The sequence below is a fragment of the Micropterus dolomieu genome, linkage group LG08, assembly GCF_021292245.1.
Source record: "Micropterus dolomieu isolate WLL.071019.BEF.003 ecotype Adirondacks linkage group LG08, ASM2129224v1, whole genome shotgun sequence".
Lineage (NCBI taxonomy): Eukaryota > Metazoa > Chordata > Actinopteri > Centrarchiformes > Centrarchidae > Micropterus > Micropterus dolomieu.
Genome location: NC_060157.1, coordinates 20,701,579 through 20,726,052, shown reverse-complemented (window position 1 = coordinate 20,726,052; position 24,474 = coordinate 20,701,579). Strand labels below are relative to the sequence as shown.

The following is a 24,474-nucleotide window of genomic DNA, read 5'->3' as shown; positions in this document are numbered from 1 at the left end:
GGTCATTTGCAATGGGAAATTAACATTGGTGTTTATGTAGATAATTATTGTAATTCACTTCAAATACTAGCCATTAGTGCTTTAGCATTAGGGAAAATGGGGGTTGGTTATTACAAGCTTACTTATCGTACCACTGTTGCTGGTTGAAAGGCTCCATCACTTCTAAATTACATTTGTATTCCAATATCCATATTCTATCAAAACAGACGTCATGAACTCCCTCATGATAAAAGCCTTTACAATGAAGTCTGACCTTAAAGCATTTGGCACAGTGCAGACACAGGCGTGTAAAAAAGAAAAGAAAAACATAATGTGATGTGGCTTCATTCACCGGGGAACTGTTGTTGATGTACCACTGACTGTTTTCGTCCCATATACAGTAATTATGGTAAATGGACTGCATTTTTATAGCACTTTTCTACCGTAACAGCAAAGCGCTTTACAATTTGCTCTGATTCACACATCCCGATGGTGACAGAGCTGCCATGCAATCTGGGGTTAAGTGTCTTGCCCAAGGACAATTCCGCATGTGGGCAGGAGGAGCAAGGGATTGAACCACCAACCAGCCTCTACATCCTGACCCCAATGCGAACAAAAGGACCAGGCTGGTAAATGTATTTATTTTTTTGAGGCTTTTATTTAACAGCCTTACTCCTAAGTAATCATGACAGCAGGCTCTGACTTAATGACTCTTGTCTGATCAGCTTCAGTCTCTAAACAAGTTTCATAGGGCACTAAAGTGTGATCCTGGTGATCTCTATTTTCATGAATATATTTTAATTTAAGATGAAACATGTTTTATTTACATGCTAATTTCAATATTAAACTCAATAACTTTTACCAATAAAAAGTGAGGAAAAACTATAGGAAAAGGTTCTAAATGGTGTTTTTTTTAAATAATTTTGTTTGATCATTTGGACAACAAAGTGATGTACGATCAGTCATCAATCTTCCTTTCTGTGCTTGCAATGAATTATAACGAAAATTGAAGTTGTGTGTCAAATTCATCTAATCATTTCCCACTTGTAAAAGCTGATTTGAGCTGATAAAACAATAAGAAAATGAGTTTAACGGCAGAAGAATGAATAATTATTCTGACATTCATTTTATAGATTTATGTGACCGAGGGAGGAGGAGAACGATGACAAACTGATCATGTGCCTGTCTCACTTTGTTTACTTAAATGTTGGCCGGCCAGCTGGGTTCATTTACCCCCGGATCACTGAGAGTGAACCATTCCAAAACACACAAATTATCTGGGGACTGTTAAGCCAACATGACCAGGTGAGTGTCACTTAGCATTTATTTGTGCAAAATAATCCTTGAAACTGCTGCCATCACACCTAATTCTGCCCAGTGGGTGCTGTGTTTTTGTCCTATTTTTCCTCTTCCATGTCTCGCTGAGTGTGGAAATGACAGGGTTGTATGGCAGCTTCACATCCCCCAACTTCCCCCAGCCATACCCTGACAACCAGCGCATAGTGTGGAACATCACTGTCCCAGATGGCCACAGGGTCAAACTCTACTTCAGCCACTTTAGTATGGAACCCTCAAACGAGTGTGAATATGACTACATTCAGGTACATGTTGTATCCAACTTCCGTATTCAGCGCTGGAGTCTGTAGCTTACTCAGTAAAAGGTCTCTGACCTTGTCAAACCAGGTTTTGGCAGAGGGGAATGAAACCTTGCGGTTCTGCGGTGAGGAAGAGAAGAACTATGAAAGCACCCCGAGGAACACCGTCATCCTGTCAGCCGGGAACCTCATGTCAGTGGTCTTTAGGAGTGACTACTCTAACGAGGGCCGATTCACCGGCTTCCAAGCATTTTACACCTCAGAAGGTGATGTAGAATAGTGACATTTGTTGCCAGAAGGCAGACACATTTTTGTGGCTGTAATAACACAGATCTATGTAGCGGAGTTTCTAAAGAAATAATTATATCATCACAGGTATGTACAGTAATGTTAAATTTGGATTTTGAAACAACATAAATACAGCAGTGACAAAACAATTGCACACAATGGAATAAAGTGCAACATAGAAGATACTTAATATAAATATAACTATGGTCTTATCCAAATGTAATAACACAGTTAATATGAACATAGATTGGCACTTTACATTGTAGTTTGACATATACTTCTTCCTGTTTATCTTAGCCCTTGCATCCTTACATTTGAACAAAACGTGGAATTCGTCTACCCCCTAATTTTCATTACAGACTCTTTTTTCGTATCTTCCAGATACTTCTGGGATTCAAATGTTGATGTTTAAAAATAGGCACTCGAGAGTCAAGATCCAGTCATTGTTTAGTTTCTGCCAACTGACAGCACATTTTTGTGTGAGCTAGTGTTAAGGCATATCAGACTCATTTAGTGTCTGCTTATGATGTAAAAACTGTGGTTGACACACACTCCAGAAAGATGCAAAGTAAAAAAAGGAATCAACAATACATGATCTGATTGAGTTTTGGAACATTTAAGGTTTATAGCAGTCTGATAAAGACAATTCCACTTTCCCTATTTAAAGAAAAATACATATACATACATACATACAGAAAAATAAATTTTTATTCTGTTGTTTTTCATTCTCTAACCTTTCTGTCTCGAGCAGACATCGATGAGTGTCTGTCCAAGATAGATGGGGAGAGAGTGTGTGATCATTTTTGCCACAATTACATCGGTGGATATTATTGCACGTGCAGACAGGGATACCTTCTCCATGACAACAAAAGATCCTGCACAGGTAAGACCCATGCACACTAAAGCTCAAGAGGCTTTTTAACCTGAACTCAATCAAAGTGAGTCAAAAGCTATATAGTGAGGCACACATCGTTTGACTGTATATTGATCTCTGTAAATACTCTAGCTAAATACACTGCTGATCACTACCAGACACAGAAGATATTGATGGAAATAAAGCAAAGCAATTTCCAGTAAGGAGCATTCCCTTTTGTTTGATGTATTTGGCTTCAACATATTTGAACTCCACAGCATTTGTTGATGATGCAATCAAATATTGGCCATATATTTCAGTTGGCACAATTTGTAGATGTGGTATTGAGGTGTTTACAAAAACGATTAAAATACAAAATGTTGCTACTTTCAGACTTTGCGAAAAGGATCAGATTACTGCATGGTAAACTTGTAACTACCCCTAATTCTTGGAAGAAAAAGCAGTTCAAAATATTTTCATTATTTCACAGTACTGCAGAACAAATCTTCCAAAAGCTATTTTCTGACATTTCACACAGGGCACACCATTGATAGTGTTCTTGACTGGATTTTATTATATCATAGCTGGGCTGTGCTAACTAATTTCAGGCTGAAAAGGCATAGTGATGCATAAAGTAGTTGATCTCTGCCAGCTGGTGTAAGGCAGGGTTAATTGCTGTCGATTCCTAAGGGAAAAGCAACTTCAATAGCGGCATTAAAAATTGATACCTGTGTGCGGCACTAATAGTGTACTGAGACTAGGTAATTAATCACAATTACCAGTTGATGTGCCTTAAATTATTATTCTTTGCCAGAGGAAAAAGGGTGACAAAACAAATCATCCAATGAATAGGCAAAAATGATTATCTGCTTACAGATTGTACTAATTATATGAATTACAGCAACTCAGCCTCTTTGCAATACTCATTTGTTTTTGTCTGTAACAACATCTGCACTCTTGCAATAATGCAAACCTAAATGAATCCCATCGTTTATGATGCCTGGAAATGTCTCAAATGACACTTTTTCATAGCCAGTAGTTTATAATCCATAAAGCAGTTGCAAGTCGATTATTATTTATTATTAAGTATTCAAATTAATATATGAGGGGCTCGAACCCTGAGGACTAGACAAAATATCTAAAACATGGCTCAAAATACCCATGTTTAAGTAAGGTTTTAATTGTCTTCCATACAGTGCCATGCCACAGTCAGGTGTTGACCTCGCTGTCTGGGGTTCTGACCAGTCCGGGCTACCCGAGTCCCTACCCACCCATGAGTCAGTGTGACCACACCATCCGTCTGCCAGAGGGCTTCAGAATAATCCTAAACTTCCCGGAACCCTTTGATGTAGAAGGACACCAAGATGTCCCCTGTCCATACGATATGTTGAAGGTTAGTCATGTGACTTCAGAACATTACACGCACAGGAAAATAAATAAGCAATGTATTCCTCCTCATGCTTGTGGAGGCAGTTTGTTACTGACTTGTCCTCCCTGGGTGATTTACTGTATAGCCATGTTGTTTCCTGCATATTTAAGTTTGGCTGGACATAAATCAGTCGGGCATTTAATGAATCAACATCTCTGTTTCTTAACTGATGAAGATTTCTACCGCTGGACAACAGTATGGACCCTTCTGTGGATCAATGCCACCAGCTCGCATTGACACAGGAAGTTACCAAGTACATGTTGCATTCAGATCCGACGCTAGTGGGAAAAACAAGGGATGGATGATAAAGTACACCAGTACCAAGGCTGAATCCCTTACTTTAACTTAAGACGGATTGCTTGTTGACTTGAACATTGTATGTGTAGTTAGGCTGTATGCTATCTCAATATTTTACACAGTGACTTTTACATTGTGGCAACTTAACACAACCATACTTCTTGCAATAAAGCTTAGATATTGTGTTTGACCATGAGGCTAGTAGAAGCAGTCTCTTTTTGATTTCAAGTAAATTCATTCTAATTAAACTGTCATTGTTTCATTTCTTTTTTTGGTTAGATTCTATTATGACCTCAGCGGCACAGTCCTTTTTCAACCACTTTTGTTTTTGTTTTTATTATTTTGTGTAAATAAAGAATAACTCACAAGATATTTGGACTAATAATTTTATACGTTTAAAAAAAACATTTATTAAAATACTGTAAATATATATGAACATATATGAACATAACACTTCACCATATTTAAAGCCATATTTGATCAGACATGCATTTAAAAAAAAAAATTAATAATTATTCCTCAATGTACTGCAGCCAAATGCAAACCACTCTTTTCTTTTCTAGCTAAAGACAGAAATACATGTTAATGCTCTGGCAAAAAATAATAACTTAAAGTATTTTGTCAGTCAGTAAGTCAGGTCTAAAAAGCACTGAACGCTGGTTGTTTAACCTTCATACATTATGCAGCTTGGTCTCAGCAATCCCAGCTCTACTCCTCTATCAAAACAGTCATTATATGGTTCTTCAGTCCCATGAAATTGCCTCCCATGTGACAATTTTGCATTAATTCACTAACATTTCCTCCATCTGTTCCCCACAAGTGGGGCAAAATAGCACGTCTGAATGTGAGAAAGAAACACACTTGTGTTGATTTATATTTTACTGTTTGTGTTTCCCTTGTTTTATCTTCTCCATTGCAATTAGGCCAACCACACTTTCTGTGACCTTTTTAAAACCTTATTATGTTAATGTTACTTTAACTGTTATGCTGCTACGTACTTTGTAGGCCACTACAAGGCAAGGTACATACTGACCCATGCATCACCTTGGCATTTAGAACCCAACAGAATCATAAGGTCTTACATGGTCATGTGGTCTCTGAAAGTCATCTGACCACATTGGATAAGGTTTGTTTCCAGTATGCCCAGACAGTCCTCAGGGCAAGTTGGTGCTTACAGAGCAAACCTGCAGTTGTTACCTGAGCACTGTTAACTCATAATATAATCCACGTAGACAAGAGTGTGACACACGATAGCACAACCGACTGCTCCCTTAGCACACTCCTGGTCAGCTTAGTTGGAGTCAATTCCACAGGAATTACGCACACCATGAAACCCATTAACAAACTGTTGGAAAATATCTAGCAGCAGCAGGGAGCCAATACGCTTTCAGCTAATATGCTAACCTAGGAGACATATATAGACTGAGATAATATTTCTGACTAAAGAAAATCATTAATTTTTCAGTATTTTAGGATATTTGGACTTTGATTAAAGGCTAAGTTTGGTATTTTTGGAACTGGACCCTATTTTCCCATGTTTTGTATCTATGTGACTAATTGGTAGAACATTTTTTTTTATTTAAATTGGTCCAGTATTGAGAAAGCACACTGCAGCTATTAAAGTGTGTCCACAAACGTGCTTGTTTTTGCCACTGACAGGATCAGATTGTGTCTGACAGCATTATGGAAAGGATCCCTGCAGAGATAAACCTTTTTTCAAAGAGTAACATAGTGCTCTTGTCAAAGACAACAGATTCCCTTAACAAAAACAGCAATTTTACCTTGCAGAACCCGGGGATAGCTGGTGTACCGCTGCTTTGTTTCAGTTTGTTTGTGTTATCATGTGACTTTAAAAGGGCTAAAAATACCAAAGTTACAATTAGACTAATAAACTAACCCATCAGGGCAGTGGTAGACCAGACAGCTAAAATTATGTTATTTGTCAAGGGAGTCTAGCGTCTTTGACGATATAGCGATGTTTCTGGTTAAACAAAAAGGATCTTAATTATCTCAATAGGGATTCTTTCCATATGTCAGAAACTGTTTCCGACTGCATCGCTAAATACTGGACACATTTTAAAAATATTGTCCTAATTAGTCACAGACACAAAAACATGTGAAAATAGTGTCCAGGTTGCAAAATACCAAACCTTTAAGTCTTCAGAAGTCAGAGCCTCCAGAATGCAGAATCCTGTCTGTCAGTGAGATTTGTCATCGCATTATTCTACATGCATTTCATATTTATTAATAAAAGAAAAGGTGGGACAACAGCACTGTCAAAGTTTGAGGATTAGTTTATTTTAGAAAATCCCTTCTACCACCGTTCGAGCTGTTTATTAAAAAAAAAAAAAAAAAAAATCCACATACTGTACAGTCATATACAACTTCCCTTTGTAACATTAGTCAGTTTGTACAAAATTGTGAACGTGTTGGGGAACTCACACATCTTACTTTCTCTTCTACAACGTGCTGAACCGAGGCTTAACCTTACATGCAGTCCACAATACTGAGTAAATAGGAAATCTTTATGAATGCCTCACTTTTCCCTGTATCTAATACTTAAGTACAAGCCGGTAATTACATTTCATTCTCCCTGCAACACAAAAATATGATCCTTCTGCAAATTCAAATCCACCATCATTTGTGTTCATTGTTCAAGAGACAGATGATGAGACAGGTATGACAAAAGCTACCTTCTACATGACCTATGAGTCACTCAGACGTACACACATTGTACACACCGTCTTACACCACACTACCACTACAAATAATGCATAACTTGAACAATAGTATAAAATAGATGGCCTTAAATGAGCTCTCATCCAGAAATATTGTCAAAATATTACCCACAATGTCAGCCACAATGTGTCCTGCGAGGCTTGCATGTATGAAGTGATTTACATTTTATCTTATGTGAGTCTTTATTGTTAGAATGATACATTTGTCTGTGTACCTCATTCAAATAGATGCATTTACTAATGAAAAGTTAGCTTTTATACAAATATAGAATTCAATGTCAGCATTTGCATCTCAGAAATAATGTTACTCAGCATGATTCTGCACTCCATGCCACTCTAATGTAGTGCTGTACAAGTTACTTTGGTATTTTGCCTTGGGTGGAAAGTTCCTGCGCTCATCATATTATGGTATTTCTACCATTGCGGTTTTACGGGGGGGCTTGTCATCGCAGTGATGTTGCCAGGCAACCAGCAGATTACAGGAAGATATAAGGTGTTAATTAGTAAATGTATGAAGTGCTGGGAGGCAGAATATGTTACCTTCACAAAGAGCCAGGCTAGCTGTTTCCCTGTTTCCAGTCTTTATGCTAGGCTAAGCTAGCTGTATGCTGGCAGACAGACGTGGGAGCAATATCAATCTTCTCATCTAACTCTCAGCAAGAAAGCAAATAAGCAGATTTCCAAAAATGTTGAACTATTTAAGTTTCACATGGATATGTTTATCTGTGATTATTTTTACAGCGTGGCACTCATCAAAATAAGGAGCCAATAGAAATTTGATGCCAACAGGCCTTTGATAAACATGACTGTGCAAATCACTCTGCTTCTTCTTGAGGCAAAAGCATTCAAGTGGTTTGCAAGTTTAGGCCAAATTATGCAAACATTATTAACATTCATGGATCCTGGTATTATTATCAGTACCACAAGGTAAATCTCATTCACTGACCCGGAGGCAGGTAGTGTGATTTCTTATCAGTCTCTACTCAGGTGAAGCCTCGGTCTAGCTGCTGCCTTGGCCTGGCGTTTCTATGCTCTTCTCTCCAGACTGCCAGCTGCTGTTCAGCTGCGTGTTGCTCCTGATGGACTGCACAGCCTGAACCTGCTGGAGCCGTCTGGCCAGCTCGGCCTCGCAGGCCTGCAGCAGCGCCAATGTCCTCGCTCCGTCCCAGCCCAGAACCTTCTCCATAGCTTCCACCCCTCTGGTCACTACCATCTAAAGACACATTGAAGAAGCTTCATTTCACATGTGAGACTTTATACTGACTTATCATTTTTAGATATACATGTACAAACTAATGCAATCAAATCAGACAGCCTTGTAAAAAAAATAATTCTATAATTTTTGAAGCTTATAATGTTTGTGTTGACAATGTGTTAGTGGGGCTGGTGTTTTGGACTGAATTATACTGAAGGGTGGTGTTAATATTTTGTTCTCCTTGTGTATGCAAATGAGATTGGACAAATTTTACACCTAATTTTTAATTATAACCCCTTTGGGTTATATTACAGAACTGTGTCAAGTATGGATGTGTTGTGTCAGGGCTTGCAGTTTTACATAATCTTGTCATAATTATTTTTTTAATTTTTTTTACAGCTGCTTCTTGGACTGGAAACCTTGTGTCAATATGATGAAGTATAGGACAGCTGAAGAGTGGCCTCACATTATGTATAATCTCTTGGTTGCTCAGGTCTGTCTAAATCTACTTCATAAACGTTTTAGGAAGTTTTAATAAAGACTGAATCCTCTGAGGAATTTGCATATAATTGCAAGTATAGTATGTATAAATGGTCAAATTTGGGGCAGTTTTATCTGCAGTCGTGAGGCAGATTGAATCGCTGGTGTGAGCGGACTACCTGCAGATCCTCAGTAGAGAGTCTGGTCTCTGGGCTTGTTTTGCCTTTGAGGACCATCAGTGTCCGGGACATGAATCCAGATGCAGAGTCCACCTCCATCCCGTCTGGCACATCCACGTCTCCAGCCCCTGACACATTAAAATGGGTTTTCTTTCAGGATCGTTTGTTGTATAAGGGTGTAGTTAAAATAAATCACTTCGAGCAGTAATGGTTAGCAACAATGGTTCCACCTAGTGACCGAAAGGCACAGGCACAGCTCTTCTCTCTTGAGCTAAATACTTTAAGGCGTCAGAGGGAGTACAATGATTACTCATATTAGTAACTGTTGGAACTCAAATGTATATGAAAAATAACATGTTAATATATACAGTTGTTTTTATCACATGTATTTCTTTTATTTAAAAAGCTATGGTTTCAAGCAGAATTCTTCCTGTTTGATTGCTACACAATCATAGGATAATAATGATCATTTTGCTGGATGTTGTATGCTTTTTGATCACAGATTTCTTCCCAATAGAGGAAGATATAGAACATCTGGCATTTTATGAGTCATTGACTAATTTTTTATATATATATATATTTTATTGTTATAATAAACTAGTTTAAGTCTGCAAAACTAAACAATACAATGAAGATTAAATACAAATGAAAGAAAAGAGATCATCGACCATTAGAGCACAACTCATAGCCCAACACCAATGCCAGATATAGCGTGTTTTATGTTTTCAACAGGCTCTTCAGGGATACTCGAGACTTTCTATTTAACAGACTTTTTGGCTCTTCAAAAGCTGTAATAGATTGGCAGAGGCAAAGGCGAGCATTTCTCTAAAAAGGTACTGCTGATTTTCCTTAAGACCTAGTATTACTATGAAATACTCTTTTTCTGCAGAGCTTTTTTAATCAACTGAAGTGCCAAAACAAATTACTTTCTAACTAAGAAGTAGCAACTCATCACACAGTGACACAATATGCATTTCATATTGTCAGAAAACCACAGTTTAAACTATGACTCCTCTTAGTAAGCCAAGAATGAAATGCCCAAGATCTTTATTTAGGATAAGTACTTCCAAATTGTAAAACTGAAAACCACCACATAATGACACAGCCGTACCTCCCTGTCTGGGCTGGCTTGGCTCTTCCTGCTGTCTGTCCTCTTTGTCCACAGCTTTGAGGTAGAGCTGGAGCAACTCCTTGGACTGCCTCTCCTCCTCTCGTCGATCCAAAACCCTCTGCAGTGTCTGCTGGAGGTTCTCTGCCTTCTTCTCCTGGAATCCCAGAGCAGAGGCTAGCTCAGGGCATGGGGCATCCACTAAGGTCTGCAACAGCAGGTGACACAAATTACACAACAGTATAAAATAACTTTGGGAAAACTACAGTATGTAACAATAATGGAACAAAAGAAGTAAGGAACAAACAGCGAAGCCAACAGTAAAGACGTTTCAAGATTGCCTGTGTTCACCTGTTGCTTTTTCTGAGTCTATGGTTGCCTAAAACACACTGAATTAAGTGCACAAGTCATTAAGATTAGTGGAGAATATTACACTGTGAACTTGACCAACTAAAGGAGGAAAGACAAAGGTTTCCTGCCCTAAGAGAAAAGTTGCATATTTTAGCTTTAAATGATAAGGCTGGTATTACTACATGCTTTTCTTATTGGCAACAAATCCCATTAATTACCAAAACCAACAATTTGTTAGTCCATCCCTCAAGACTTTCTGACTTCCATCTCCTCTCTGTGACTCTCCGACCCAATCCCATAGTTCCTACTGATGACATAAATCTTTAAAAACTGGTGACAAAAGCCTTAGAAATTTCCTAAATCAGCTGGACGCTGTAGTTTTTTTTAGCAAAATTAAGTAAATAGTGTATATGTTGGAGATTATTTTTAACCTCGGAATTAACACAGATTAGTGTGTATTTTGGACAGTGTATGCAAAACCGACCAATAATAAACAACAGTGCCCATGTTCATTATAGTGAAGAAACACTCAGTGAGACAGTGTAGCTCACTGATGTGTTTTAGATCCTTTTTAGACAACAATAGAGGTCTATGGCATAAAGGAACAAGTTATATCGGGCTCTGGCCACACAAATAATACTTATTACTAGAATACATTTATTGTTAGTTTGTGTCTTTCCATGGGATATATTGACAATAACAACAAGCCAGTATATTGCCAGCATTGCCTGTAACAGGACAAAGATTAAAAAGCTGATTGTGACAACGGAGGAAAGTGGTTTTCTAGTTATACTATTTCCTTATTGTTTCTCACCAGTACCTGCTGGGACAGGCACGACTGGAAACGCTGCTGGATATGGTGGAATAATGTCGGTACCTGTAAGTCTGCCTCAGACATGAGGATGATGCTGGCAAGGTCTTGCTTCAGCTGTTGAGCAAGGTCCCACCAGGGTGCTGCAGCACTGGACGAGTCCACAGTATCCGTCTCCAGGATCACAGAATCCCTGGCCATCCAGGCCGTGCCACCATCAACTATAATGAAAAGAAAATGAGTACCAAAACACAAGGCTGTGTATTTCACGTTAGAATTGTAAGAATCAGTCCAGACTTTAGACAAATATCAGAGAGAAGTAAATCTACTTACCCCTACGAACAGGAGACCATGTCTCTTTTTCATGCAACAGCATGAACTTTGTGTTTGAGGGTAAACACAAAAAGTAAGCCTGATCTTCTACTATCGTCCCATCATCCTCTAGGACCACTGTGACCGGGTCACTGGGGCTGAACCCGAGAATCTCACATCCTTTGGGAAGAACAGAGAAATGACAGATTTACTGACCTTAACAGATCCTATGTTAATATCCTCAATAATGAGTGCCACTTTGATAATCTAAAGTCTTTAACCATATAGCCACACAGCTGAGCAAAACAATCAGGGCAACCAGCCTCGAGATTGTATTTAAGCTAAAGAATTTTGCCTCTGGTAAGTTTGGCTGGGTCCCCACTGAATCTTTAGTTTAATTTTTGACTTCTCATGTGAAGCCTCCTGGTAAGCAGAACCATGACTGCCAAATGAAACCCTTCTTATATCGACTGATTGTTATTCACCGTTCAGGTTTTGCAGCAAAACTGTCACATTAGTATTTTACTGTATTTACGTACTGTATATGCTGTCTGAGACGGTTTCAGAAGTAAGGTTGTGACGCCCTGTGGGGTCAGGAGTGGGTGTAGCCTAGCACTCTCTCTCTCTCCCTTGTAGAGGAAGAGCTGATTGCTGGGCTAATTGCCCTGTAGAGTATTTAAGTTTTATTCTCATTCTTAGGGGCTTCCCTGCACAGGTTCCACCTTTACCTTGGTTTCTGGACATGCCGTTTTAGTTGATGGTTATTATTTCTTGCACTTTACAACACCCACACACACACATTTTCCATGCATCCATCTTCCTGACCTGACTGAAACCACTGATGTTCATACCCAATACTTGTTCACCTTTACTTTGCCACCAGCTTTAAATTTGGATAATTTTAGTTGAACTATGGTGTGGCTCCCTTTTGAGCCAGGTCATAACAAGGTACATAATGTATTAATGCCCAATGCCTGTAACAACACATTTGGTTGTAATGTACAACTTTATATGAATGCCAAAATTTTGAATTGGCTCATGGATGAGTGAATATGTTCAGCCTTTGCAGTTACAGGATTTGATAAAGATTTTTTTTTTTAAAACACACCTATATTTCCGAGTGCAGATAGTTTCAAAAAACTCCTCATATATCTAAAACACAAGCTGTAAGAACTAACGTTAACGGACAAAGACCTCCAAGTGTGCAGTGATCTGGGCAACGCCTAGTGACTAACGTTAGTATCACAGGAATGAGCAGGACCGGAGCGAAGTCTTTGCCTGACTTTTCATATTTTAGCTCCTGCAAGTTTCAACAGGATAAAAATGTTGCTTCACGCAGATCGTTGGCGATCACAACCATACGGGAAAATCACACTGGCCGGAATGCTAACAACAGTGCTGAAGATCACCGTACATCTTAACATTTGTGTTTCATTTTCACGTAACGTTAACGTGACAGCACCCGTTATTTAACAAAACACAGACCAATAACGTTACAAATGACGACGAGTTCAGTTAACTAAAATACAACACAACATAAGACTGGATTGCCTTAATTACACATTTCTCTGAATCAGTATCATACATATTTTATTCAAATAGAAGCCCAAGTTACAGCCACTCTTCAGATGTTTTAAAGTCAGTCTAACGTAATGACAACTCACCTCTCACTTTCAGCTCTTGTAAGGAGGGAACTACCAATCCATGCGACATTTGTCGTGTGAAGTTGCACACCTTACACGGTTTTCTATCTGTCATTCTTTACGTGGAGAAACCTCTTCCCTTTAGCTTCACACTGATAAACACCGGCTGAAGTTCTCGCCTTTCTCGTCTTCAGCAGTGTCTGTCCCTGTCCCAAGCCAACACGTAACCGTGGCTCCTTCTTCTTCTTCTTCTTCTTCTTCTTCTTCGATGTGTAACGGCAGCTGGAATCCTTGGCGTTGCACTACTGCCATCTTCTGGCGTTTGGTAACTCCTACAGTGTCCTGTTTGTCTTCACCTTATTTCCTGCTGTTGCCACTCTTAATTGATTTTCTTCCATACAATGCCCTTTTCCTCTGATTTAGAAAGTTTAATAAGTGTGTCAATTTTCTTTTTTTACTTTTTACCAGATTGTTTGGCAAGTTTGTCCACTCTCTCTTTCTCACAATGCCCCTATGAACAGAAACCCATAGGAATGTGACCTCTGTGCCTTGTTTTTATTACTCGAGTGTATAGTCATGGTTTTTAAATGGGAAGATTACTGGATGCATCTGTCTTAAGACTGTGAAGAGCAAAGACACTAAAGACTAGCACTTTGTTTGGTTTCATCCAAGCAGGCTTGCACTTTTTTGGGTTGACCTGTCCATGATGTTTTCTGGCAGTTCTCATGTCTCAACTGGGCACACACAGGTGAAGTTCTTACTGCTCCTATAAGAGGGCCAGGCCAGGATTACATCTAATCTCCCCCAGTTTTTTATGCAGATCCATACCTTGATCTAATTAGAGCTACATATATACTATATATTTCAAGACGCAATCTCAGCTTCCCAGTCCACAACTACAAGGCATCTCACCACATTTTTGAATCCTTTCAGTTGTAGACAAATCCTAAAATGCTGCATTTGTTAATACTGCTATGTAAGTCACCATCTTCTTTTATCATCCTGCTCTACATTCATTGTTATTTTTCATTTATTCAGGCTCTGGTCCTATGGTAGTGGTTAGACTGTTTTCCTGCCCAGTCATCTTGACTTTGTCCACATGGGACATTCTTCTGACAGGTGACTGCACTGTTTTTCACTTCTCAACATATTAACACAGACTGGTTGCCTACTTTAGGAATCACCCCCTTACAGCCATTGAACCTCTGTCTCACCCACTTTGGACACTATGACTTTTCCAACAATGAGCATGTGTCTTAGCCTTTTCCACCTGTACTGTGCTTCATTTCATCCAATTAACAGATTGCCATCTTCCAGACTTATAGAATATTTCACTTCTCCAACTACCGCTCTGAATTCTTCACTTGCAGCAGCTGTTAAGATTGTTAAATGCGCTGAGTACTGAGTAGCTATAAACTGAAGCTAATGCAGAAGTACTTTATGACACAATGCTGCTAAAAGCAGTTCCAAAAACTCTCCCACTCAAACACAACCTTGCTCACGCATTCACTAATCCCCATAATAGACACTGCTATCGTCATCATGTTGCGTCATCACTGACAGCTGTTTTGCATCTATAAATAAAAGCAGCACATTGCTTTGTAATTTTGGAGGGCACTATAGTGGATAATACACACTCAAAAAAAATGGCGGACATTAAAGTGAGAGTAAGTGATTCTGCAGAAGGATTGTTTATATTTAAACTCAAACTGCTCAACAAATACCCCTCCTTCCTTCAGAAGCTCTGTCCCCCAAATTTCAAATCTCTGAGATTTCTCCAGTGTTGAAACGTCTTCACCCTTGCCTGGTTATATAACTTTCTTCTCTGTTTATACTCTTCAGACCTATTCCTCTTTGATTGTTTCTCGGCTATCTCTCCTTCTTTACAGTGCCTGGATTCTAGCATGTTCAAATGTGCCCGGTGTATAGAACTCTCTCTGTCACTGCCCCCCAACCCCAGGAGCACTAACACCACCCGTTGCTAATTGCCTGGAACAATGTTGTGGGGCAGGTCACTTTATTTTCCATTTACAGAGGCAGGGCTGTGTAGGAAAATACATAAATTTCAGAGCACACACAAAACAGAGAGCTAGCGAACCGTGAGGAAATATTTGCTGAATTTAACAGAAAGTGCATTGGATTAGAATCACTTGCAAACCCTTTAAATGTAGTACACTACACAGTAAATAAGGAGTGATTGCAGACACAAACCTGATGCTGTCAAACATGAAACTTGCCTGCCAACTTCTCTTGGGCAATATACATTTCCATAATGTCACGATGGAAATATAAATTTCCATCATGACATTATGGTCTCAGTGGCTGATTTCACTTCTTTTAATGTGTTACTTGGTGGCAATTATGAAAATTAATATTCTATTAGTTGGTACAGCTTATATAGGGATATGTCAGCCATAATGGCCTCGATGGACTGTAGTGTCTTGGAGCAGTCATGGCCCCAGAATTTGCAAGGCCGCCTAGACCATCAGGAACCCTGATGTCTCAAGTTCCACTATTTTTCTGTTGTTTTTATTAATTATAATTGTGTGTTCTGAATCAGAATCAAATACTTTATTAATCCCAGAGGGGAAATTCTTTTGTCACAGTTGCACACATTGCACATCAAGGCATAAAGAATAGAAATAATAATAGAAAGGAGGCAGATAAAGAAATATGTAAATATAAGAGTATAAATATGAAATAAAAAGAATAATATAAAAAGAAAAAATCAACCAAGCGCAATATTACCTGAAACAACATCTTAAGGCATTTATGGTGCATCATTATTCTTGGGACCGTCTTGTAGGGGCTGGGGCAAAATATTGCTTTACTTTTTGTTTGATCATTTTAGTTTTAGTGTTGTTGTTATTATTATTAACAATTTTTTTTTTTTACCAATTCCGTTTATAATGTGCTTTCTTGTTGCTTGAAAAAACACAAGGGGCTCCAGGCACAATCTAATTAAGCTTTCATTCATTCATTCTGTTTTCATCTGAGCTCTGTTCATCTGTGATGAACACATCACGGATGAACATCATGAACAGCCGACATCTTTCAGGAAAAAAAGCAATCGAGCGCTGTTCAATCGAGCAGCCTTTAAGTAAACGAGGGATAGAAAGATGGCATCCACCAAGCAACCTGATCCACCAACACAGGTCTACATTTATGCAGCATTTACCTCTTGATGTCCAGATACGACAGCGAACTTTTAGAATGTGTTTATATTTATTGACCCTTAAATGCCAACATTTTCGTTTCGTTGGTTACTTTTGTAACTGCTCTGCAAGCGAAGGTTAGCATGCTGGCTAGTTAGCATGCTAGCTAGCTCCTTCAACGTCTCTAGAAAGTTGCTTCTGAGACATGCTTATGTTGACAAGTTCGCATGAAGGGCCACGCTGACGTCCTTGTGCTTTATATGTTGCCAAAACGTGTGTGGCTTGCTAACATACTCGGCTAGCTATGTGCCATGACCAAAAGCACTCCCTGTGTCTGTCTTATTATGTGCAGAGTTACATGACATGATGAGGAAAGGTCACTGTTAGCCAAACAAGCCTGGTGGTTTGTACTCGGCTCACTGCTAACACTTTGTTGGTTGAAATAGCATGACGAGAATACTAGTATTATAGAAAACTGTGGCTCATACATCTCGCCAGGGACAGTTTTACACTTTGCTACATTTACAATCTCTTACATTTCAGCAACCATATGTTATACCACATGCTATGTAACCTATATTATAGTTAAGAACTGAACCGTTCAAAGGTAGACTTTATGTTTACCTAACTCAGAGATAATAAATTACAAGCAACTTTACATATCTATGGACTGCTCATGACTTCCATCGATCAGTGATGTCCTCAAATGCCTTGTTTTGTCCACAACCCAAAGATATTCAGTTTACTGTCAAAGAGGAAGAAAGAAACCAGAAAATATCCACATTTAAGAAGCTAAAATCATAGAATTTTTACTTTTGTCCTCAATCCGATTAATCGATTATCAAAAATAGCTGGGGATTAATTTAGTAGTCAACTAATCAATTAATCGTTGCAGCTCTTCTACTCTGCATTAAATGGGGCAGAAGAATGCTAGATAAACGCAATGCAAAGGGATGATTTTACAGTATTCCTCCATTTACATAACTATATCGTACTATAAGTGTAAAGTCGTTGTTAATGACAGTCAAATTGAAACTTTATTGGTTAGTTTTAGTTCATTTCAGCAGCATTATCTGTGAGATAGATAGACGGTAAATGTCACTGCTATATAAGCAGTGCTGTATTTAACCAACATAGCCTATGTCCTCCAGTAGATGGCACTCTAATACAAGTGTTGGGTTTATCTTCTCAGCCTGGCCTTCCACCTGGAGAAGATGTGGCAGCTCCTCCCAGAGAAGCACTGGTAAGGATTCAGTATTTAATACAAATTACCTGACAGATAAGACAATGTGGACTAGAATAACTAAATAATTTAAGATTAAAGTATGCCTTGAGTATGCTTAGGCTATTAGATTGATAAAGCAGGTTGGATCAAATCATAAAAAAACAAGTTCCTCTTTATTACATGATCATTTTCAAATATTAATAAATGTTGCATGCCATGATTCTCAACCATGTGAAGTCAGTACCCCTGAGTATGTGAGTTTTGAACACTTAAGCAGCTGATTTCACAAGGTTCAGTCCCTTTACTCTAACTGTGTCCTTACCAGTTAAATGGCCCCGAGGCTCTGGAACAGCCTGCCCGAGGAAACCAGGTCGGCTGAGTCAGTGAACTCTTTTAAGTCCCTTCTTAAAACATACTTTTATAGGAGAGCTTTTCCCGATCTTATTTGACTTTATTTTATCCCTTTTTATTTTATTGTATTTTACTAATTTTATATTAATTTTTCATGCTCTTATCTTGTTTTTTTTTGTATTATTCTTTACACTTGTTAAAGCACTTTGTAACTTGTTTTTGAAAAGTGCTCTACAAATAAGGATTATTATTATTATTATTATTAAATCAACTACCAAAGTATCTGGAGAGAATGAATGTCAGTGGTACTCTCCTGTTTGAAGAACATTGAGCTTGGTTTTTTTTTTATGATCTGGTGACTTTAAGAAGTTTGTTTTCATCTTTTCATCAACAAATTACTTTGGCTAATCAAATGATATTAAACATTCCCCACCGATATTGAGGGTTTAAGGCTTCTAATTAGCAGCCAGTCACTTTAGCACCAAACTGATGTCCTCAGGTCTATAATGAGAGGGTGCTTTATGTCCCTTGTCTTTGGAGAATAAAAACCACATAGAAAGGGCTATTTTAGAAGACATAGTGGTTTTACAGTTGCTTTAATCATGTTTAGTGTAAAACTTTCACCACATAACTTTGTGGCCCTTAGAAAATTGGTTTAGCCTATTGTTTTTCAGGCAGGGTCATGACCCACAATTGGGTCGATAGTCAGCAGTCATCAACAGAAAAGATACTGTATAAGTAAACCTTTGTCAACTATAGGCTGTGTCTTAGTCACATAACATGCCTGTAATCCTCCCAGCGCTAACAAAAAAAAGAACAATTCCTTTTGTTCTTGAAGATGTAGGACTAGTCTGCTGTAAAATGAAAATATTTTCACAGCATCTGTAAATAATACTTCATTGGCACATTACAGTAGTGTGGTTATAAATATCCAGTTGTACATTGTAGAAATATTATGGAATATGAATGTTTTTGTTTGAGGTCTGTGGAGTGTTTAGGAAAAATGACTCCGGGAAAAAAAAGTTGTAGAAAGGTGGCCTGCTATGCAAGCTGTGGTCCCTGTAAGTTGTCCAAGTTGTGAATATGCAAAGCTAGCAACATAAAATAACAATAAACATCAGTTGTTTTCATAATGTGAGATGAAAGTGTTCATAGGACTCAAGTGATGACAGCGATTATAGCCAGCACTGTCTTATTGCTAAGTGGGATGGAATGCATCACAGGTGCATTCACTGTCCTTGTTACGGACACAGCATCCAGGTTAGAGGAGTGCTGTATTGTTCAGCCTACATGTCTCAATGTCATTCACCACCATTCACTCTTCATCCTCCCCCCATCATCCCTTCATGCCAAGGCTAATTTAATCCTGGGGTTATTGATTGTGGGAGCATTCTCCCAGGCTTTCTTTCAATTTACTTCAATTTCATCATCCCACTGCGCTTCAAGACTGCCTCCTCAAAAAGGGAAGAAATTCTTGTTATGAGGGTCCTGATTCGAGACTGGTTGACAAGTCTCCCCCCACCACCACCACCCTCACTTCCAGCCCCTTTTCTCCTTTCTCTTTTTGATGAGCTGCTCTTTCCCAGTTAAGTGGATTATTACAGTAGGGATAATTCTTGTCACATGGCATTATTTGGATGAGGTGAATAATTGAAATTTATGTCTGAAAGGATTTTATCTGGATGAGAGGAAAGGGAGTGCTGGCAGGGTTGGGAGGGCAGAGAGAGCGAGTGAGCAAGCGCACACACACACACACACGTTTGTCTAACATTTATGTGCACATGTGCATGTCAGACAAGCCAGTGTGTCAGGCTGGGGACACCAGTCATGTTAACAGGTTCTGACTCACCTCGCCCAGATCAGCAGGCCCTGGCACACTGCACGGCGTGGGCTCTTCTCTGTGGCATGAGGGCCCAGCTCAAGGGTTAGCGCCACAGCCTCTGCCACCATCCAGGCCAGAGGGGCAGGTCTGGACCTGCAGTTATAGAGAGGAAAAACGGGTGGGAGAGACTATATGTTCCATGGTTGACTGGTATACTGCCAGGCGCTGCTGTTGCCTCTGGCGCTGGTCTTTGCTCGCCCTCACCCCGGCTTGCTTCGTCTCTGTCTACAACCCGCCCACCCCTTTCCCACCTTCCATTCGTCACTGCCATGGCCGTCACCCCTGTCATTCTCTTGCTGGTGTCTCCCTAGTCTTTGTGCTCTCTCCATTCAGTGACACCCTGTGCTCACCCCTCATCTCCTCCAATCACTCGGTCCTCATTGCCTTGGAATCCACCCATAGACATCACAGCAATAATAATATTTGTACACATTCCTTTAATCACGTGATCAGAATGTTTTTCTTATTACGTGGTCAGATCTGAAACCAGGAAATGCGTCAATGTAATAATCAGTAGCGTAGGAGACTGTGATATGAGACCAGATATTGTACAGGATTAAGTGGAAATGTTGTGTTTTTCTCATCAGAAAAGCTGCTTTATAGTTAAAGTAACATTTTTTGAATGTGTTTATATCTTCTGATGATTAGTGCTGCGATTATAGATTAATCTGCTGATTATTTTCCTTATTAAGCGTATTGTCTATAAAGATTCAAATTCTTTTTTTTTTTAATCTGACCATCAGTCCAAATAACAAAGATATTTACATTTCTATAATATATGACAAAGAAAAGTAGCAAATCATCTTGTTTGAGAATCTAAACCCCAAGAATTTTTGGCTTTTTTTTGCTTGAAAGTGACTGAAATTACTAATTGATCATCAGTATAGCCGCAGATTAATTTTCTGCCTATCAACAAATGGATTAATTAACTAATTGTTGCAGTTGTTATGGAGATGCGGGGTCATACAGTTGTGATATCTGATCTTAGTCATTCTTATCAAGCTCGAGGACTGAGTCACTGAAATCTAACTTGTATGTGTGCTGATAACAGGCTAACTTATCATTGAGTGTCTCGAGTCAGTTTGTCTTTGATTTTATTTGTGAACATCCAGGACAAAAAAGGCTTAACTGTTCATTGAGAAACATTTTGTTGCTGTGTGTGTGTGTGTTTGTGTATGAAGGGTCGTAATGCAGCTGATCTACAGGAGAGTTGACCCCTCACCAATTAGGATTCTAATTATTTTGGGTATCCTTGGTAGATTTGGGCGTCTCCTTTAGTCTCCAGGCACTGAACAATCACAGGCCTCAAAAGAAAAAATGTTTATGTGTGGGGGGGGGATGCGAGTGTTTGGTCTGTGCAGTTGGTGCATCTATACCATTTGTACACCTCTGTGTGTGCATGTGGGCATATTTTGTGTCAACTGAGTGTGTGTCTGTATGTGTTTTAGTTTCGGGGGTTTAGTACAGCAGAGGGAGGGTGGTAATGGGAGGGGAAAAAGAATTGTAAGAAGAACATCCCCGGTCTCACAGCAACTTCAAAAGCTCCCCTTCCCCAGGATATTAAGCGACTGTGATGAAAAATTTAGCAAGCGTTAAATAAGCCGCTTTGAAGTGATCTGTTTTGGCTCAGCAGTCTCCAAATTTCCATAGCCCCTCTGCAATAGCCATCATACTATGGAGGGGGGAAGGAACAGTGTGCTAAGTGCAGGAGTTGTGGGGGACCTGGCAGGTTGGCAGAGGACGTGCCAACAGTAATCGGTCCAGCCAGCGACATGAACGTGCTACCGCTGCTACTGTCCCCTTTTGTCTTTCTTGGACTCTTTTACTCCTCATTTCGCCTCTCCCTCCCCGGCAGCGCTGCTGCTGAGCCCTGCGAGTCGCAGGCAGACAGATGTTCCTCATATGTTACTGTAGCCCTGAAAAGAGTTTTATTTTTTTTTTTGTATGCGTAGGTGTAACACAAATGTAACACAGTGGTGATACCAGGAAGTCAGAGGTTACTCTCGGGTCTTGACTCAGTTATTTTTGACGTTTAATGACTTTCCCCATGAAACATGTGTTTGTGAAATACATGCACTTTTAACACCAATGCATCCTTTCTGTCTGTGTGTGTGTGTTTTCTTCACGGGATTATATCATTTGCAGAATAAAAAAAAACAAAACCCAGATAATACAACATATTTGACGGGATTTTAACTTTTTTTCTTTTACATTTTGACCACCATAAAGCAAAAATAACAAGAAGTTAATCTCTTTTGATAATTCATATTTCAATTCATTTCACATTCATCACTTTTAAAACTATTATTATTTTAATTCTTGAGGACTCCAGGTTTCAACATGCTCCAAATTAATTATTGGGGCAGAATAAGAAATGGGAGCCGGTAATGAGCCTGGTATGGTAACTCCATTCTGTCAAGAAACTAGGCTACCATTTAGTTAGTCTAGGGAACCTTCTCTGAGATTTTCCTTTTTTCCTCTTTGCTCATTACTTTAATTGTAATTGTAATCCTTTATTGGAGCTGTCTGCAGTAAAGGAGAGTTATGGTCCGAGTGGGGGCGCGAGCCATAGAGATATTTCATGATTATTGGAGAAGACGGTCACTAGGTGGCAGCCACTAGTTCGGCCTCGCTGTAATTACTGGGTGGGAAGTGATGGCGAGAAACTCTGTGTGTGTGTGTGTGCGCATAAAAGGGTGTGTGAAGAGAGATTTCTCAGATTCGAACATGCTCCTTGAAAGAGAAAAGTCGAATAAATCTGATCACCTGCCATCTCGCTGTCAATAGATTCAGAATCCCGTCACATTGACTGTAAACATGCTGCACGCTCTGCAGATGCACAGAACAAAGGCATGTGTGGACATCATCTGTCTTTATATTTATGTTTCCTTTCAGATAAGCAAACTTATTTTTAGTGTCCTATGAAAACTGGATTTCACAGCGTGGGCTCGTGCAGCATGATGTAGGATGTGGTGATGTCATGCCATCAGTTGTATTTTGTCACCTATGCCTATAGGTTCACATGTGAAACATCTGCGCACCGCGGTTTGATTCAGTGTTCGTGGTGCAGTTTTCACTATGAAAAGCATAAAAGCTCAATTCTCTGTTTCTCAGCACAACACTCATTGTGCATCATGCGCTGTTTGTTTCTGTGGTTAATGATACAGGAAGGGCCCTCCATTTTAATGTTGCTGTGTAGCACTTTTTCCCCTCCTCGCCCAACCCGGCAGCCTGCCTCCTTAGAGGACTCTGTATGAATTCTCACTGTCATGTCCAAGGACGAGTGGCGCAGGGTCAGCTAATTGCTTTTATGATTATGATTTCACGTCAGATTTATCGTGCATGCTCGGAGCACATCTTCCAGGTCCTGCCGATGTTGCTGGCTCAGATGGGGAAAATGAGTTTACAGCTTCTGGCTGTGACTTCTTGTTTAAGTGCAGGTCACACTTTTTGACTCATTAGAGTTGAACACAGGGGGTGAATCACACAGGCTTTTCCTGTAAAAGCCGATTTTTTTCTATGTCAGTAACTGTACTTGTTTTTCTCATATTTGGCCACAAAAGAGCATTTCTCTACTTTGTCTTCAACATGTGCTAAAGTTTGGAGGTCATGAGCGAGGAATGACACAGACAAGGATTTTTGGTTTTTCTGTCGTTTGAACTTTTTACGAGCCATAAATCTCTCATCTTCGTTTCTGTTCACAGATGAAATCATTACGCGTATTCCCCTCATACTATGCCAGAATTATCAGTTGACTTCTTTTTGATGTTGGTGACTTTTTTTCCGAATTGGTTCCTCCCACCTCTTTGAAAAACGATGAGCACAGATGAGTCTAACCCATTTTATACATTTTATTTCTTTTGTGGCTTCTGCCTCATGTGCTGAGCTGGACTAGATCATTGCCAACCGCCGACAATAGCGTTTTTTTTTGGATTTAGATGAGCATTGAAAATCCCTTAATTCACTGTAAAGTTCATAGTAAATGAAGAAGAAGCTGTTGCCACTGTGTGTCAATAATACACATATTTTATGTAGATAGTGTTTCATGTCGTGACCCGTGGCTCTTGATTTGTTGCAGTAATTTGACCTCACTTTGACCTTCCTAGCTGGACCGCAGTGTGACAGATGCAGCCTGGGAATATGGTTTGGATAGTTTTCCAATGAGGAAATCCTCAGAGGAATGTTAACGCTAGTTTTACGCAAAGTTCATTTTGGAGACACATGTAAAGTCTGTGATTAAGCCGAATTCAAAAACTTTAATGAATACTTAGGACTGTATTTGTAGGGTTTTCGTCTCAGCAAGTATATTAATGTAAACAGCATGGTAACAGAGCTGTAATTTCCTATTCTCCCACAATTTAGTGAACTGTCATAATATGTTTACTTAAGAAATGATAGAAATACGACACCAGTTTAATTACAGCATAGTCATTTTGCCTCAATATACTTGGGAAAGTGGCCTTATTGAGCTGAGCTTCCTTTATCCTCTGTATTCTGCTTTGTAATTACTTCAACTTGATTTATCGTCTTTTCTTTGTGTTTATGGTTGTAAACTGCTCGAGTGAGTAACTTGGTCTGAGAGTGGCTTGTCTCCTCGCAGCGA

The 24,474-nt window shown here is 39.3% G+C and overlaps 3 protein-coding genes across 5 annotated transcripts in view; 2 read left to right on the top strand and 1 right to left on the bottom strand.

Annotated features, from left to right (window-relative positions):
- Window positions 1-1,276: 1,276 nt before the first annotated feature.
- masp2 (MBL associated serine protease 2) lies at window positions 1,277-4,583 on the top strand. Its single transcript, XM_046055643.1, has 6 exons — window positions 1,277-1,284; window positions 1,358-1,580; window positions 1,663-1,840; window positions 2,614-2,745; window positions 3,912-4,108; window positions 4,320-4,583. Exons 1-6 carry the CDS (start codon window positions 1,277-1,279, stop codon window positions 4,491-4,493), a joined length of 912 nt encoding a protein of 303 aa, XP_045911599.1. The 3' UTR covers window positions 4,494-4,583.
- A 2,134-nt stretch (window positions 4,584-6,717) lies between these two features.
- dffa (DNA fragmentation factor, alpha polypeptide) lies at window positions 6,718-13,485 on the bottom strand. Its single transcript, XM_046057626.1, has 6 exons — window positions 13,280-13,485; window positions 11,637-11,795; window positions 11,370-11,524; window positions 10,145-10,349; window positions 9,034-9,161; window positions 6,718-8,392 (listed from the first exon to the last, which is right to left on the bottom strand). The coding sequence occupies exons 1-6, from the start codon at window positions 13,371-13,373 to the stop codon at window positions 8,180-8,182; spliced, it is 954 nt and encodes a 317-aa protein (XP_045913582.1). The 5' UTR covers window positions 13,374-13,485; the 3' UTR covers window positions 6,718-8,179.
- A 2,817-nt stretch (window positions 13,486-16,302) lies between these two features.
- Window positions 16,303-24,474, top strand: part of pex14 (peroxisomal biogenesis factor 14) — a 51,653-nt gene continuing 43,481 nt past the window's right edge. For all 3 annotated transcript variants that reach the window (XM_046056937.1, XM_046056936.1, XM_046056938.1), the window contains exons 1-2: window positions 16,303-16,413; window positions 17,606-17,656. In XM_046056937.1, the coding sequence (XP_045912893.1) occupies window positions 16,378-16,413; window positions 17,606-17,656 (87 nt within the window). In that variant the 5' untranslated portion in view covers window positions 16,303-16,377. The remainder of the gene's footprint in view (window positions 16,414-17,605; window positions 17,657-24,474) is intronic.

Excerpts from the sequence above, each read along its gene's own strand:
- masp2 (XM_046055643.1), top strand. Across the intron at positions 1,581-1,662 it reads GTGAATATGACTACATTCAG|GTTTTGGCAGAGGGGAATGA; the intron begins GTACATGTTGTA and ends TTGTCAAACCAG. Across the intron at positions 1,841-2,613 it reads AGCATTTTACACCTCAGAAG|ACATCGATGAGTGTCTGTCC; the intron begins GTGATGTAGAAT and ends TGTCTCGAGCAG.
- dffa (XM_046057626.1), bottom strand. The coding sequence starts at position 13,373 with ATGACAGATAGAAAACCGTGTAAGGTGTGCAACTTCACACGACAAATG. Across the intron at positions 10,350-11,369 it reads TGTCTGAGGCAGACTTACAG|ACCTTAGTGGATGCCCCATG; the intron begins GTACCGACATTA and ends CTGCTGTTGCAG. Across the intron at positions 8,393-9,033 it reads TCTCTACTGAGGATCTGCAG|ATGGTAGTGACCAGAGGGGT; the intron begins GTAGTCCGCTCA and ends ATGTGTCTTTAG.